The sequence below is a fragment of the Manis javanica genome, chromosome 1 (assembly GCF_040802235.1).
Source record: "Manis javanica isolate MJ-LG chromosome 1, MJ_LKY, whole genome shotgun sequence".
Classification (NCBI taxonomy): Eukaryota; Metazoa; Chordata; class Mammalia; order Pholidota; family Manidae; genus Manis; species Manis javanica.
Window position 1 is genome coordinate 207,187,994 of NC_133156.1, and position 15,207 is coordinate 207,203,200.

The 15,207-nt window shown below is 34.0% G+C and overlaps 1 protein-coding gene across 4 annotated transcripts in view; it reads right to left on the reverse strand.

Annotated features, from left to right (window-relative positions):
* PPM1B (protein phosphatase, Mg2+/Mn2+ dependent 1B) overlaps window positions 1–15,207 on the reverse strand; it is a 79,124-nt gene that overhangs the window by 13,855 nt on the left and 50,062 nt on the right. For all 4 annotated transcript variants that reach the window (XM_017671048.3, XM_017671049.3, XM_017671050.3 and 1 more), the window contains exons 3-5: window positions 11,309–11,426; window positions 6,028–6,139; window positions 5,588–5,645 (exon numbers count right to left, since the gene is read on the reverse strand). In XM_017671048.3, the coding sequence (XP_017526537.1) occupies window positions 5,588–5,645; window positions 6,028–6,139; window positions 11,309–11,426 (288 nt within the window). The remainder of the gene's footprint in view (window positions 1–5,587; window positions 5,646–6,027; window positions 6,140–11,308; window positions 11,427–15,207) is intronic.

A 15,207-nucleotide genomic window follows, 5' to 3' on the forward strand; every position in this document is an offset into this window, starting at 1 on the left:
ACTTCCCTCTGAATGCCCTTTCAAATACATTACAGTAAGTAATAGTTTTTGCACAGTAAGTGCCCCTTATACAGACACTAAGGAAATACTGGTCAAAATTACTGTAGTACTTGACCACACATTATTTCAAACTGAAGTCTATAATGTACTTCCTTGATACAGAAAGATAATGAAATTATAGGACAAAAAAATATATGTTAAATGGGATAGTTAAAATTGTTCTGTAAAATAAATTTAAAGCAATTATAATTATAGAGAACTTAGAACTTTACCCACAGTTTTTGTTTTGAAGATTTTATTGCCATCCAAACAGTTTAAGAAACAAATCTCTCATTATGAAAATACTCCCCTACACCAAATTAAGACACAGAAATACAGATAAATAAAGCAGACAGTAAACAGAAGGAGGGGGAATCTAAGCACATTTTTCAAAGTAAAATTTGGCTAGAATTTATTTGCAGCAATTTTTTAAAACTAAAAATTCTCAAATATTACTTCATGAAATACAGTTAACAGTGACTAATAAGGAATATAATAAATTAGGTATTATTGCAAGGATCATGTAAAATTTAATGAATTTGCAGTAATTTTAATGAGCGATTTAAATGGTCAAGACCACACAGCTAAGAGAAGTGGTATGCCAAATCATCGTTAAAAAATAGTGACTAAAGTTGGTATATTTTCAAACAGTGTAGGGTCTTTTCCATGAAAATGCTTTTGAAGTAAAAAGAAACAATTTCCAAAAAACTAGTAGTATTCACATAGTCCTAAATTGTGATATCAAAATCAGATCAGTAAAAGCAGCTATGTTTATTTCAATTGATCTTTCTGAAATTATTAACAGAAAACAGAAGAGTATACATAAAATTTACTAATATGAAACAGAAAAATAGACATTATTCTGTGTTTTTGTCCTGTTTTTCTTCCCCTTCTCAAGCTTTAAATGTTTTGATTAGGATAAATAAAAATGTATTTTAGTGAAAAATATCTGACATGAAACCAGGCTTAAGATTATTAAGCTTGAGATTCACAAAAGAATGGGAAATGACTTTTCTTGGATGGTAGAGAGAGGTGCCACACAGACATATATGTAATCTCTAAGAGAAGCAGCATGGAAAGGTGTAAAGAGAATCATTTTCAAGTTATTCTTAAGATTCAAATTTTGGGTGTACAATTTCTTTAGCTTTGCAACCTGGGCCGACTAGTTCATCTCAGTGATTCCTAGTTTTTTATATCTAAAAGAAGGGTGTTGAGATCACATATGATTTTAGCTATACAAACACACACACATAATTATTAACACATTATATATATTGGATATGGCCTGGCACAAATAGAAGTTGGGTAAATAAAAATTCCCCTTTATCTTTGGAAAATCAGCTTACATAGCTACCTGACCAATGGTATACTAATTCAAATGCATTATGTAAGTGTTGTTTGAGGGAAGAATTTAACATTTTTGCCTGGAAAATAGAAAGCTCTAAAAATATACTTTCATACCAATCAGGACACCCAAACTATTTTTTTAAAATATATGACTGAAGGATAGTCTCAACTACTAAAAATGAATAGAAACATCTCTACTCTCATTTCTGAACTCTCACCATATACCAGGTACTACTGTAGGTGTTGGGAACTACAGCCATAAATACATCAGATGAAGTCCCATATCTCACAAAATTTATTATATTCTCGTTAACACAACACAAACTAGCATTTTAGAAGAAGGAAAAGGGATGGGGGCACATGTCTCAGACCCTGCCTAATATAAGAACTTACAGCAAAATGTAGTTTTTACTTTTTCTGGTGGTCTAGGTGATTATTCTTTTGGGCTCATGGACTCCTTTGAGGAACTGATGAAAATCACAGACATATCATTGAAGAATGCATATGTACACACATAAATGTATTTTCAAAAGCTTTCTGGGGATTCACATACCCCTTAATAAGAATTCTGTGGTTATAATGGGGAAGGGTTGGGGTGGGTGGAAAGGGAAGGGAAGGTGAGGGGGATAAAGGAGCATAAAAATTCTCTATCATAATGAAGGTTGGTCATGGGGATAATATTACAGCATGGAGAACACAGTCAATGATTCTGTAACATCTTTTTATGTTGACACACAGCTGTACTAGTGGGTGAGAATTTAATACTACGGGGAACTGTTGAACCACTGTGTTGTACACTTGAAACTACAATAAGACTATATATACATCAGGTAAAAAAAAATTCCTGCTAAACACAGATTTCCACAGACTTTGATTAGTTGGGAAAATATCAATATTGTTTGCATGAAGAAGAATGAACATATTCCAAAGAAATTTAGTAAACAAGAAGATTCCCCTAGTCAACTTTCTGAATTTGTAAATGATTTGACTTATAATTCAACTCAGCTTTCTGAAATACATTACTACCCAAAAGAATTTTTTAATATAAGAAAAATGAATGAACCCATTTACAGCAGAACAATTCTATCTCTGATACAAAGTATATATTCTGGCAATCTAAATAAATCTCTGATTAATTCTGACTAGCATTCTTTTTAAAAAATATATCTGAACAAAATACTGTTTTTGTTATTAAAAAAACTTAATTTTAATAATGCCTTCCAATGGTCTCCTCTGCTATATTTATTTCTACAACACCACTGTCTTTCCTATTTTGTGAGTTAACTACCAGCTCTTGCCACTCTACCTCCTGGCAACATCTTCCACATGGGAAAGATCTAATTAAGTTGAGAAACATTTACAGAGCATGTCCGTGCCTAATTCACTGCTACAGTAAGTTAAAGAAAGAGCTAAAAATTCAATTATACAGCTATAACTTATTTTCTCTGCTTCTTTTGTATTTTTTAAGTACTTTTCCGCTACCTGTTGTTATATCTCAACATTTTTTCAAAGTTGTCTTTATTCTGAAAAGGTAAAGTAATATTTCCCAAGAGATGATTCTGGGATGTAAAAGTTAAGTTTTTGTAGTAAATAGAGTAGCTTCATGAGTTTACAGTCATATGATCTCTGCACTATTTCACAACTACTTGACTTCCAGCATCTCTTTAATCTAACACTGCATGTTTCTGACAGACTGAAATACCATACATAGTCCTTTGAGTCTATCATTCTTACGCTTTAAAATGACTGATGGTTCCTTACTCTAAAATATATGCAAAAGGCCTCTACAGTCTCTTCAAAAATACTGCTGGCATCGTAACTTATTTTTCACTACAGCAGGTCTACACTCTAGTCAAAATGATGGCCCTTTCCTTCAAAGATAGCTTATAGTTTGTTGTTGCCACTCCCACCCAGCTGAACTATCAACCTCCTCATTTCATTTTCTGCCATTCTAATCATTCATCAAATCCCATCTTTCATCTGAAAATTTAACTTCCCCAGCAATCACTGTACACTTAACATGGCAATTAACACATTCTATATTTTGTCATTTGTTATTTTTTACTAAAAGATATGAGACGTTTTCCTTATTTAACCTGTACTATCTGTTTACATCTACACTGCAAGCTGCACTGTGAGTAGGAATGGGACCACACCTTATGTCCTGTAGTCTCTCCTCTTCATCAGTGCACTACACAGTAGACTTAGTGTTTGATCTGCTGATGTTAATAGAAAGCTTAGGTATGTATACATCTCCTTAATTTAGATAGTCATATAATAATTATATTTAAGGCAAATTTTATATCCTGAGCATTTTCCATTAGTTTCATGGTTCTGTCACCTATTTACTCACTACTAGTGATAAAGCTTCTCTGCCTCAGTATTTTTCTGTTTTTTAAAAAGTTTACAAATCATCCTGGTAGACTCCAAGAAGGGACTAGTGGGTACCAAAAGGAAGGGTTTGTGGTTACCAAAGGGAAGGGTTTGGGGAGGATTGGTGGGGAGGGAGGGAGAAGGGAATTAAGGGGCAATATAATTAGCACACCTAATATAGGTAGGTCATGGGGAAGGCAGTGTGGCACAAAGACAAGTAATGTCTCTATAGTGACTGCAATGGGATAGAGGGGACTTGATAATATGGGTGAATGTTGAAACCACAATGTTGCTCACATGAAACCTTTTTAAGATTGTATATCAATGATACCTTAATTAAATCAATAAAAAAAAAAAGTCATCCTGGTATACATCAAACAGAAATTTTGGGTTATATAACATATAAAAAAATCTTCTTTGGCATAAAGCATCTTAAGGGACCAAGAAATTCAACAAGATAAAATGAAATAATTTTTTAAGATTATACACCAGGGTTGTATTTTAAACACATGAGGAAACAGGAATGCTTATATGGCTAATAATAACTCATTAATAAAATCAATCTTTTGAGGGTTTTTTCCTCTAATCATGGTAGTAGATGCTGTGTGGAACCTATAATCTGGCTGAAAAGGTTAAGACTCTTCATTCTACATCCCAGTTACCACTGTCCTTTTAAGGTGTCAACATCCTATCATCATTTGTTTGACTTAGGGTTCTTTAAATAAGTCACAGGGCATTATCTTTATTTTTAAATTCATTTTCACAGCTATGAATACAATTCTTAATACTTTGAGGTACCTGCCAAAAATGACTCAGAATCACTAAGTCTAGACAAATATATAGATTCTGTTAATTAGCAAATGTATTAGTATCACTTTTATTAACTCACTGAATGTATTTATTAATTTTAAAATTTTCTCTTTTGCCAGGATATTTTTATTTTTTAAAAAAAGAAATTACATGACATTGATGTGTAATAATGAATCTTGGAAAATAATGCAATTGAGATGATACATAATTTCTGATTTCTGTCAAAGAGGTTTTGGGTGTGGAGGGGTGAGCCTAGTTCTTCTCAGCAAGTCTCATTATGAAGTTTGGCTCCCTGAAATCTTTGAAGCACACGTTAAAAATTAAGTTATTCATTTTTAGATGTCCAAAAAGTTGAAAACCCTTTGAGAAAATACTTATTTGAATTATTGACCTTAAAATTTAGGAGGAAAGAAATCAAAGACATTGTTCCGTCTCCTGAGACTAGTAACAAAGAGGAGCAGCGGACAGCTCATCGGTATTTCTAAGGAAGGTAAACGGATCAAGAACTTTCCCTCTGACAAGCACAGCAGGGTACAACAGACAGTGGTTATTCTGGCCCAACACAGACACCACAGAGCAGCAGAAGGTCAGAGAGAACCGACCCTGATATATTCACACAGAGGCACTGAAGGGTCTGCCTGTAGAAAGTCACTCACTCGCTATAACTAACTTCCAGGGGTGGCAGCAGCCTGCCAGCGAAGAAACTGAGATATTTAAAAGCACATTCCTTGCCTCAAAATTAAGACTTAAGGAAGAAAGACAAGGAAAGGCAGACACACAGGGAGGAAGTAAGTAAAGCCCAAACAAAAGGTATTTGATGCCCATTACTTAGTGACAACAAACCTATCTACAAAACAGAAGTTATCTCTATCTCCAGTCAATATATATCCTTAAACTTTTACTGAAGCCTTAAAATGAAAAGCAATAACAGTTTATTACAGATTTCATTATGTGAATATATTCATATCTAGTATTGATAAAATTATTTCAAATGCTTAAGAAGTAAAATAAAACTTACCCCATCACTTTCTCTATGTGGATTCAGCCTACTATAAACAGCTTCAATAATATTGCGCCTAAAAAAATATTATGCTTTAGTTTAAGTTACATACAATTATTAAGTTTCTGAATATTTAAAATAATACTTCATCTTGACTACCTCAAAAATTAAGAGCCACACTGAGTATTTGCCAAGACCACTGCTGCTACATTTCACTCAGATTTGATCCTGCACAATCCATTTGTTCTCACTTAAAGAAAGAGGGCCTTCATCCTCAAAAAAGTATCATAAATAATTAGCCTCTTTTGGATGAAATTTTAGAGTTTCTCTCTAAAATCAACCCATATCAATCAACTCATAAATCAACCCATTTAATCTTTAAACAACTGATATACTTCAAAATTATTTAATTATTAATTAAAAATGAACTCAAAATTAGATTTTTTCGTTCTACTTACTTGCCAGCAAGACCTCCCCCAGGAGGCAAATTTGGGATATTTTCTGCAGACAAGATGCGCATGACATGGGCAAGATCAGGCATTCCTTCCTCACCAGACTTCTCCATAATTTCTGTAGGTTTTTAAAAAGAGTTCCTAAAATTAATGTGATAAAACTCAATATTCACAAAGAGGTAAAACAAAAGGTACTATCTGGTAGTACCTTTTTTAAAATGTAGAAAGCAAATATTACTATGGCACAAGTAAGCAAAAAAAAAAAAAAACCCATAAAAAGTCATCTGCATATATATGTTCATTTTAGCATTATTCATAAAAGCAAAAACTGGAACAAATGAAATGTCCAACAATAAAGAGACAGGAACATTTTGGTATACCCACTGAGTAAAATGGTTTATCATCACTAAAAATGATCTCTATGAACACTGTAACAGCTATATGAAAATTTTTTTTATCAAATTTTATGAAATACTATATAAAAATTTTAATACTATAATTATAGGAAAACAGAAGCAATGGATGGATAAGGATTATAAAAGGGAAAAACTGAAAATCGTTTTATAGATTTTTTTTGAGATCTAAATAGCTATGTTACACAACAATTAAGAGAGAAAAACAAATTACAGAACTTGCTAATGCTTAGAAAAAAATTTACACATTCAATTTATATTTATAATTATGTAAAACACGTACTTAAAGCATAATTATTAGGCCAGTAACAAGACATAAACTCAAAATCAATGGCAACTTACTTTTAAGACAAAAAAGCAGTTGTCTTAAAGCAGCCCTCAAGACGCAAAATCCAAACTGTTTACCTTGCAAGGCCCTCACTGTGACCTTCTGACTCCTGTATCTCCAAAGACTCTATTCAAGGAAGACTACTCCTACTTCTAGATCTTTATGTGTACTTTTTCCCTTGGCTTAGAACACTTTCTATGTCAATCCAACAAACCCCTTTGTTAAACTCATATTCAGCCTTCAGATTTCAACTTCACTGTCACTTTCTCCAATTCTTCTCTAACCCAAGCCTGGAGTAGGTACAACGGTACATACTCCCATTGTACATAATGTTTAACTGTATCACAGACTACAAGCTTCACAAAGGCAGGCATATAACTTTTCTACCTTACCCTTCTATCTCAATAGTGCAGTTTCTCACTCAGCCTTGGCACTACTGACATTCCTGACCAGGTAATTTTTGTTGCAGAGGCGGTCCCATGCACTGCAGAATGCTATGCAACCTCCCTGGCCTCTACCCACGAGATGCCACTGGCATCCCCTCCGTTGTAAAAACAGAAATATCTCCAGACATTGCCACATGCCACAAGGGACCAAAATCTCCCTTAATTGAGAACCACCGCCCTCTAGCACTTTACCAACTAGTTTTCACACCCCTCTACCAGTGCCACTGCAGTTCAACCCACCACCACCATCTGCCCGTCTGCATTAATGCATGATTCCTAATTGGTCTCTTGGCTTCTTCTTTGTCCCCACTTTACAGTTCTCTTCCCCATGCAACTGAGAAAGAGCCTTTGAAAATAGTCAGATCAAGTCACTCTTGTGTTCAAAATTTTTCAAGACTTCCCAACATCGTTTGAGTGAAGTCCACAGTCCTCATTTTGGTCTACAGCCCTACATAATTTGCTTCTTAGCAACCACTCTTAGTCTTCCACTTTTCTACTGGCTCATTCAATCCCGACCATACTCTCTCAGCCACTCTTTTTTCCCATATACAGTTATCTGCTCAAATGTCTTTCCTCACAGGCACCTTACTAACCAGTACTCCTTGTTACTCTCTGCTTGTTTTATTTTTCTTCTACTTGAAATTATTGGTCTCTAGTAGAACATAAACTCTATGAGATCAAGAACTTATTTTCTGCTCTATCTCCAGTGACACACATGCTCAAGAAAAGCTGAGTAAATGAATACATGTAGGAGGCACTAAATATTTATTAATCAATTTAGTTTCATCCTATTCCATTTAACAGCACACCTCCCCAACCAGTTCACTCCCACTAAAAACACATTCACAGTTGTAAACCACACCAGAATAGTTTGATCTCAAAACTTAATGTCAAATTACATAGTTTAAAACTTTAATAGAAATACAATGCTCTTCAAGAGACTGGAGCCTTCAGAGGTTAGGCAAGCTGGCTTGAGATCACTTAACAAGTAGCTGACCAAACTGGGGAGCGCTTACCAAAGTGAAAACTATTCATTTTGTTATGCATGAAGAAACAGGACAATAAGAAAATTCTTCTTGCCTTCTGATAAATTTTAGCCAGCAATCCCCCATCCAAATATATTGTAATTTATCAGAAAATGTACATTTTTAACAGTTCCTCTTAATATGTATGACATTATCAACAGGAATGAATGCCTCTGACGTCCTCTTCAGAGTATTCCCACATGTTTCTTATCTTTCAATTACCTTAAAAGCAGAACTCATTGACAGTTAAAACATATATGTAAAAGACAAAAATGAAAACTAAACCTTTAAACACCTTGTTTAGGGTGTGTAACCAGACAGTTACAAAGCTAAAAAAGATTAACCTCTTCCATGCTGCCCCAAATTTGCAAAACAACTAGTTTTCCCATGGTAATTAGACATATGAAGTTGCAAATCTTCACATTTAAAACTCTATTAATAATTAACAAATGATGGCTACTTAATCCAAAATATGACTCATACTAGGCTAAATTCAATAAGCCTATCACACCATAATCATTAAAGTTATTATTTAAATGTATTTACTATTTTTTTAAAAAGCCATAAAGGTATTAGGAGAAAATGCAGGTCAGTATGTCACCCTGAACTGAGAAAAGGACTTGGTAAGAATAACAAGGCAAAAAAATAAGTAAGACTGACATAACATAACAATGTAACTTCATAAAAAGTAATTTTGTATCTAAAAAACAGCACACATAAAATCAAAATGTATTAAGTTAGGGATCCTGTCGTAATCTCTAATACGGATTTTCAATTTATCAGGGTAACCACAAAATGAATTTTTAAAAGAATGGTCAACTAATAAGCAAATGGAGGGATAAAATGGAATAGAAAACACCGATGAATACAGAAGACAAAAAAGAAGAAAAAAGAAGAGTAGATGGAACATAAAGAAACAATTATGATAGATTTTAACCCAAATATATCAGCAATTCAAGATAAAGAGACTAGCTTCTTCCCTCCCTCATTCCTGAATAATAATGGATTTTTAGCCCAAAAGACTTAGTAAGGCCAAGCAAGTTAAGTCTTGAGGGGGTGGAAGGGCAATGGTGGTAGCAGCAGGGTCTGGCACGGGGTACTCAAGCCTGAGTACAGTAAGCAAAGCTCTAGCACTGGGGGTAGGGGACAACCTGGAATGGGATTCCAACCCAATGTGCAGTGAGAAAGGCATCTAAACAAGGGTTAGCAGTGACAAATTTGCTTCAGTAGTCAGTAGGAGCCAGGTTTCTCGTGGTAGTAGGAAAAGGAGTGATAAATAATGAAGAGGGAGGAAACTAGAATGAACTCTGTAGTACTGAACAGGAGTTGGAGTCACCAATGGAATGAATAAAGAAGAAGGGAGGGAGAAATATGGACATAAATCGTGTGTGTGTACAGTTCTATCCTTTGGTAGGGTATGGAAATGCCCTAATAGCACACCTAATGCCCAAATTCCAATTCCTAAATACTGTTCTTCCCTAAACTAAACTAAAAAAAAAAAAAAAAAAAAAAAGAGAGATCACTGGAAAAGTGGCTCATTTAAGAATGCTGCAGGGAAAATACCAGATGAATCTGGAATATCTCATTTTGCCAGAAAGTAAAGAACTTCTCAAAGAATTATGGAGACAGGTCAAAAAGACAATGGAATGAGCTTGAAGAGGTTCTCACTGGTCATATCAAGAACAATACAAGCAGCAAAATGACAAATAATAGTAACAGATTACAACACAATGAATGCAAAAAGAATCTGAATCCATGATCATAGGAATTCAACAAACAAATGGGGAGAAGACAAATTTTTCTTTACAGTAAAATGCTAACTAATACATATGGAAGGAATGACTGAATTAGAAAATTACCATTTGTTTATCATCCTAGTAGCAACTGATTAAAGCAAGAATCATCAATGGACACTAAAACTGGTAGGTGAAATTTTAGGAGTAGGTTATTAACATAAGCTCAAAGTATCTCCTTACTGAATACTTACTAAAATAAATACAACATACTTATTAACTGTTCAGTGAATGAGCCTGAAAGGCAACACTGCAAGTCATAAAAGTCGACCACTAATGGAACAAATTAACATCATGTGCCTCCCTATATGATGTAACTAAGAACTTAGAATCACTTCTCTAGTACTCCTCCCAATGTATAACCTAAGTCTTATCAAGAGCAAACATCAGCTAAACTAACCCAAACTGAGGGACATTCTACAAACTAACCAACCCATACTGTTGAAAAATATCAAGGTCAGTAAAAACAAGAAAAGGACCATTCAACTTTCTTACACTGAGGAAGACTAACAAACAACTGGGAAGTCTGAATGGAACCTGTTAGATTAGACTGTAATATTATATCAGTGTTAACTTTTCAATTTTGATGGATGTGCTATAGTTATGTAGAGACTGCTTTTTTAATAAGGGGTACTGGGATACATCTGCAACTTAAACTAAGTGCTTCAGAAAAAAATTAGTAATATGTAGAGAGAAGCAGGGGCAGGGAGAGGAAGGAGGGAGAAAAAGGATGAGACTTTTACTGAAAATACACAGAGATGAGTCAAATGAGATATAATCAAACGAGGAATCTAGGTAAAAGGTAGTACATGTACATGAGAGCTCTCTATAGTAGTTTTGTAACTTATCTGTAAGTTTAAAATTATTGAAAAATAAAACATTTTTAAAAATAAGTAAAATCAATAGTTTTTCACCACAACAATGATTAATTCTATCAGTAAGATGAGAAACGTAATGATTGCCTATGACTGGCTTGGGAAGGCAGAATCAGTGTTAGTGGAATTACAGCACTTGGTGTTCATGATAGCTTGAAGCAAATTTCACTTCTGAAATTTCTGTGTGTTGGGGAGGTTGGGAGGCAAGCTTTTAACAGACTATTTTCAAATTATGATTCTTTTTGGTGGTATATTAGAAATTTGTCATCTTCTCCCTGCCAATAAATCCCACACACCGCTCTAAGAAGTGAAAGTAAATCTTAGGCAGTATTATGTTAAGAACTATCTGATAAACAAGGAAGAATACTTTTCCTTTCCTTCTAAATACAAAACAGCATCTTTCTTACCTTCAACCCGTGATTCCAAGTACTTATCCAACTCTGAATCTTTTTTCACTGCTTCATCTGAGACCTTAGGGGCATTTGAAAAGCAAACTAGTACAATACTCATGTTATCTCGACTTCCCTGTAAAGAAAGATAACATAAAGAATTATGTTTCTATAATCTACCAACCTATTTTTTGCTTCAAAAGATTTATCACATTAAGCAATTAGTTGATTTAATCATTCAGATTCAATATTTATTTAATCATCATCACACATTCAACACATTTTTTTTCATTTCAAACAACTATCTGAAGCATACCCTGAAGAAACAAGGTCTCTAGGTATGGGTAGATCTGTAATTATTTTACAGCTTTCGATTCTGTGTACCTATTCTTACCCACCACCATTCAACAACCTGAGAAATGAAAATACCTTCATACATATGAGAACTTCTAAACCTGTTTCCTGCGTAAGATTGCATATTCTCAAAATGACTAAAGCCCAAAACACATCCTCCCAAACAAATGTGCAATTTTTCCCTACAGCTAATTAACCTGCATCAGAGCAATGTTACTAAAACTCTACTGAATTTGACATAGCTGAAAACTGTTGATGGTTAGGATACCTAAGATACTAAACAAGTACAAAAAGAGTAGAAAACAACAGTTAAACTGGAAACTTTTGAGAGTACAGCATCAAACCATGCAATGCAATGAGATGGCTGAGATACACTGTAGGTCAGATGTAGGAACTTTTGAAGAAGGTATCAGACTGTTATACAGAACTAGAATTAGTGTCAGGGTCTGTAGAGAACAGCTAAAACTGCTTATTTAAGGACAAATTTTATCACTGCCTTTTCAGTAACACCATCACAGGCAAATGATCTATATTACAAGGAAGCACAGAATATATACTAGTCTACTACCATGAGATTATGAGAAATAATTCTCATTACTTATCCTATAGGTGTATTACTTTGAGTATCTTAGAATGAAATTTTTCTTGAGACAGTGATTTTTTTCAACTTTTTTTTTTTCTATTTACTGTTCTCGAGAGCTAAGTCAATGGAGGTGGTAGGCTATTCTGTCTGATAGTGGGATTTGCCAACCCAAGTGGAAAAAAGCCAAGGTTACTCCCATTCTAGATTTTTTTAGTCCTTACGGTCAGAATGTAGGCAGGCATTGTTATGTTTAGCCTTGCCACCTTTTGCAGAACCCACATGACACAGCCAAAAAGACAGGCAGGCCTTGATTAACCGCTACCAACTCCTAAAACTCAATGAAGCAAAGTTTAAAGGTAGTGGAGGTCAGGTCTTAAGAAGGCTTCAAAAAGAATCACTCTCTCCACAGACCCCCCAAGTTTAAGTAGGAAGAACCATCATGAGTATTTAATCAGATCCTCAGTATCTGGAAAAAAAAAATCAGGATTTCCAAATTGAACCAAACTAATTTCATTTCTTAATAAAACCAAAACTTCTATATGACTTAACAGATACACTGATATGACTGTATGAAAAAATATCACACACACAGAATAGTTCCAAACACCAAAAAAGAGAGTCAATATATTACACGGGAATCAATATTTACCATATAATAAGTTCAGGTCAGGCAAAAACTTTATACCATAGATATTCAAGAATCAAGCATCACTTGAATATTAATGATTTTTAAAAGCAATTTTATGAATAAACAGAATTAACACCCTTACATTTTTAGAAATCCAGTTTCTTCTAACCATTTTCTATTTTGGTTACAATAGCATGAGCATTGTTTAGCCATTCCTCATTTATCTATCTAAAATTTCCACTAGGTTTTTATAAGTTATAAAACACCCACCCAATCAGTTGGAAAATTAACTGAAAAGATAGTTTCAAGAAACTGAAATACCCAAACATATTTAAAGGAAATAATTTACATTTACACCTCAGCATGTATGAGTTCAATGTGTCTTCTATTTCTATTCAACAGAAAGATGAATTTCCCCTAAACACAGAGTATATTTCAGTAAATTTTAAACAGCACTTAAAAACATCCTTCCTTATGCTGCTTCCGTTTTCAAGAGATGAATCATCCTTGCAATAATCAGTATAAATTTGTCATTAAATCCAAAATGAAACACAATAAAATTTAAAAAAAAAAAACAAAAAAAAATCCAGGCCTAGACAACTAAAAGTAATTAGCCAGATACATAAAACTGATTATTTTAGTAACTTACTTTTTGATTTTGAAAACAGACAGCAATTATAGTCTAATTAATTGGAGCATTAATATAGCTAATAGGTAGGTCAAAGTAAGCCAGCACCCCTATATAAATAAGGATATTCAAATTTAAGAGAAAATAATTTGGTATTGTTAGTTTTAAAGTTGAACGCTGCCTAGTTACAAGTAAGTGTCCCGGATCAAGTCTTACCATAGCATATAAAATAGGTTGTGAACAGAATCTCTATCATTGCCAAGGTTAGTAAACAAACATCTGATAAGTGAACCATAGATAGATATTACCCATTTTTTAAATCAAAAACTTTTAATCTGACACTCATATAATTATCTCATTTACATATACTTCAAAAAAACAGCCAAGCTTAAGGAATAGACCAAATTTCAACTATCCATGAAAGACAAAGTCTACAATTACTTCCTTTCAAGAATACTCACTTCTCTCACCATTACCTTGAGCCTATTTCCCTCACACAAACTTACCTCTTCATTTCCTAACCATCATCAACAAAACTAAAATTTATTGAAGTCTATAAAACCAGATACTGTTCAGGCACGTGCCAAAAGCTTTACGTGAAACAAATCCATGAGGAAATACAATATATAAAGATGAAGAAACCAAGGCTCTGTCCAAATTCGTATTAAGTGGCACAGCATAACTTAAAACCCAGTTTGGCTTCAAATACTGCATCCTAATACCAAATCCATGGTTCTCAAATGGTACGCCAGAATTCCCAGGATGCCACAGTGCACTCACAGAGATAGGTTAAATGAGAGGAAAGACAGCAGTACTCAACATGTGAACACCCCACAAACTAGCTCGAGGTAGTTCATAGTTTTAACATTAGATAATGCTACATGCCTCTCAATGACATCCTGTCTTTTTAAAGCTGGGGTTTTCAAGATTGCTGTGATAAAAAGCAAAGTTCCCACAAAAATCAGTGTGATCCAGGAAATGAGGGTGGCAGTGCCCAGTGAGTCCAGGATTTCAGGTGTACAATGTCCTCCAGGTGCACCCATACTACTAGTAGGTAACTGTAGTTTTTTTAAAAACTAAGACACACTATTTCAGTATTTTTTTTGTAAAGACATATACTCATTAAGTTGGATCTAACTTGTAACTTAAGTATTGATATGGCTAAGTAGCACTGTGAAAAAATTACCGAGATACTGTGTTGGCACCACAAACCAACAAAGTTTGAGAATCTCTACACTGCACATACTGAACTTTCAAAACCAGTCCTCTTCCATACCTCAAAATACCCAACCACATCCTACTCTAATACTATCCATGTCTGCTTCTGTATTACTTATGACTGTATAAACTATAATGGAAACTATAATTGAAAAACCCCTAAGTTTAGAGCTAAACAATTATTTTCAGGGGTATACAAGTCTATTTTCCATATTGCACCAGTAATCTAAAATAATACTGCCTTTGGAAAATCAGTCATTAATCTCCTTCCATGTTACCACGTAACAGGTACTATACTTCATGTTTTAAGAAACAAACTTCTAATAGGTGCTAAATAAGCTGAACTTAGGGAAATCAAATAGTACTGTAAAAGAAAAATAAAGGAATACTGACTTCAATGATTTAAGAAAAACAAAGCAAGTGGCAAAACAACATGCATAGTATGATCCACTTCTTTAATAAGCATAAGAGAAAAAAAAGGAAAGATCTGATTTTTATACTTCCAC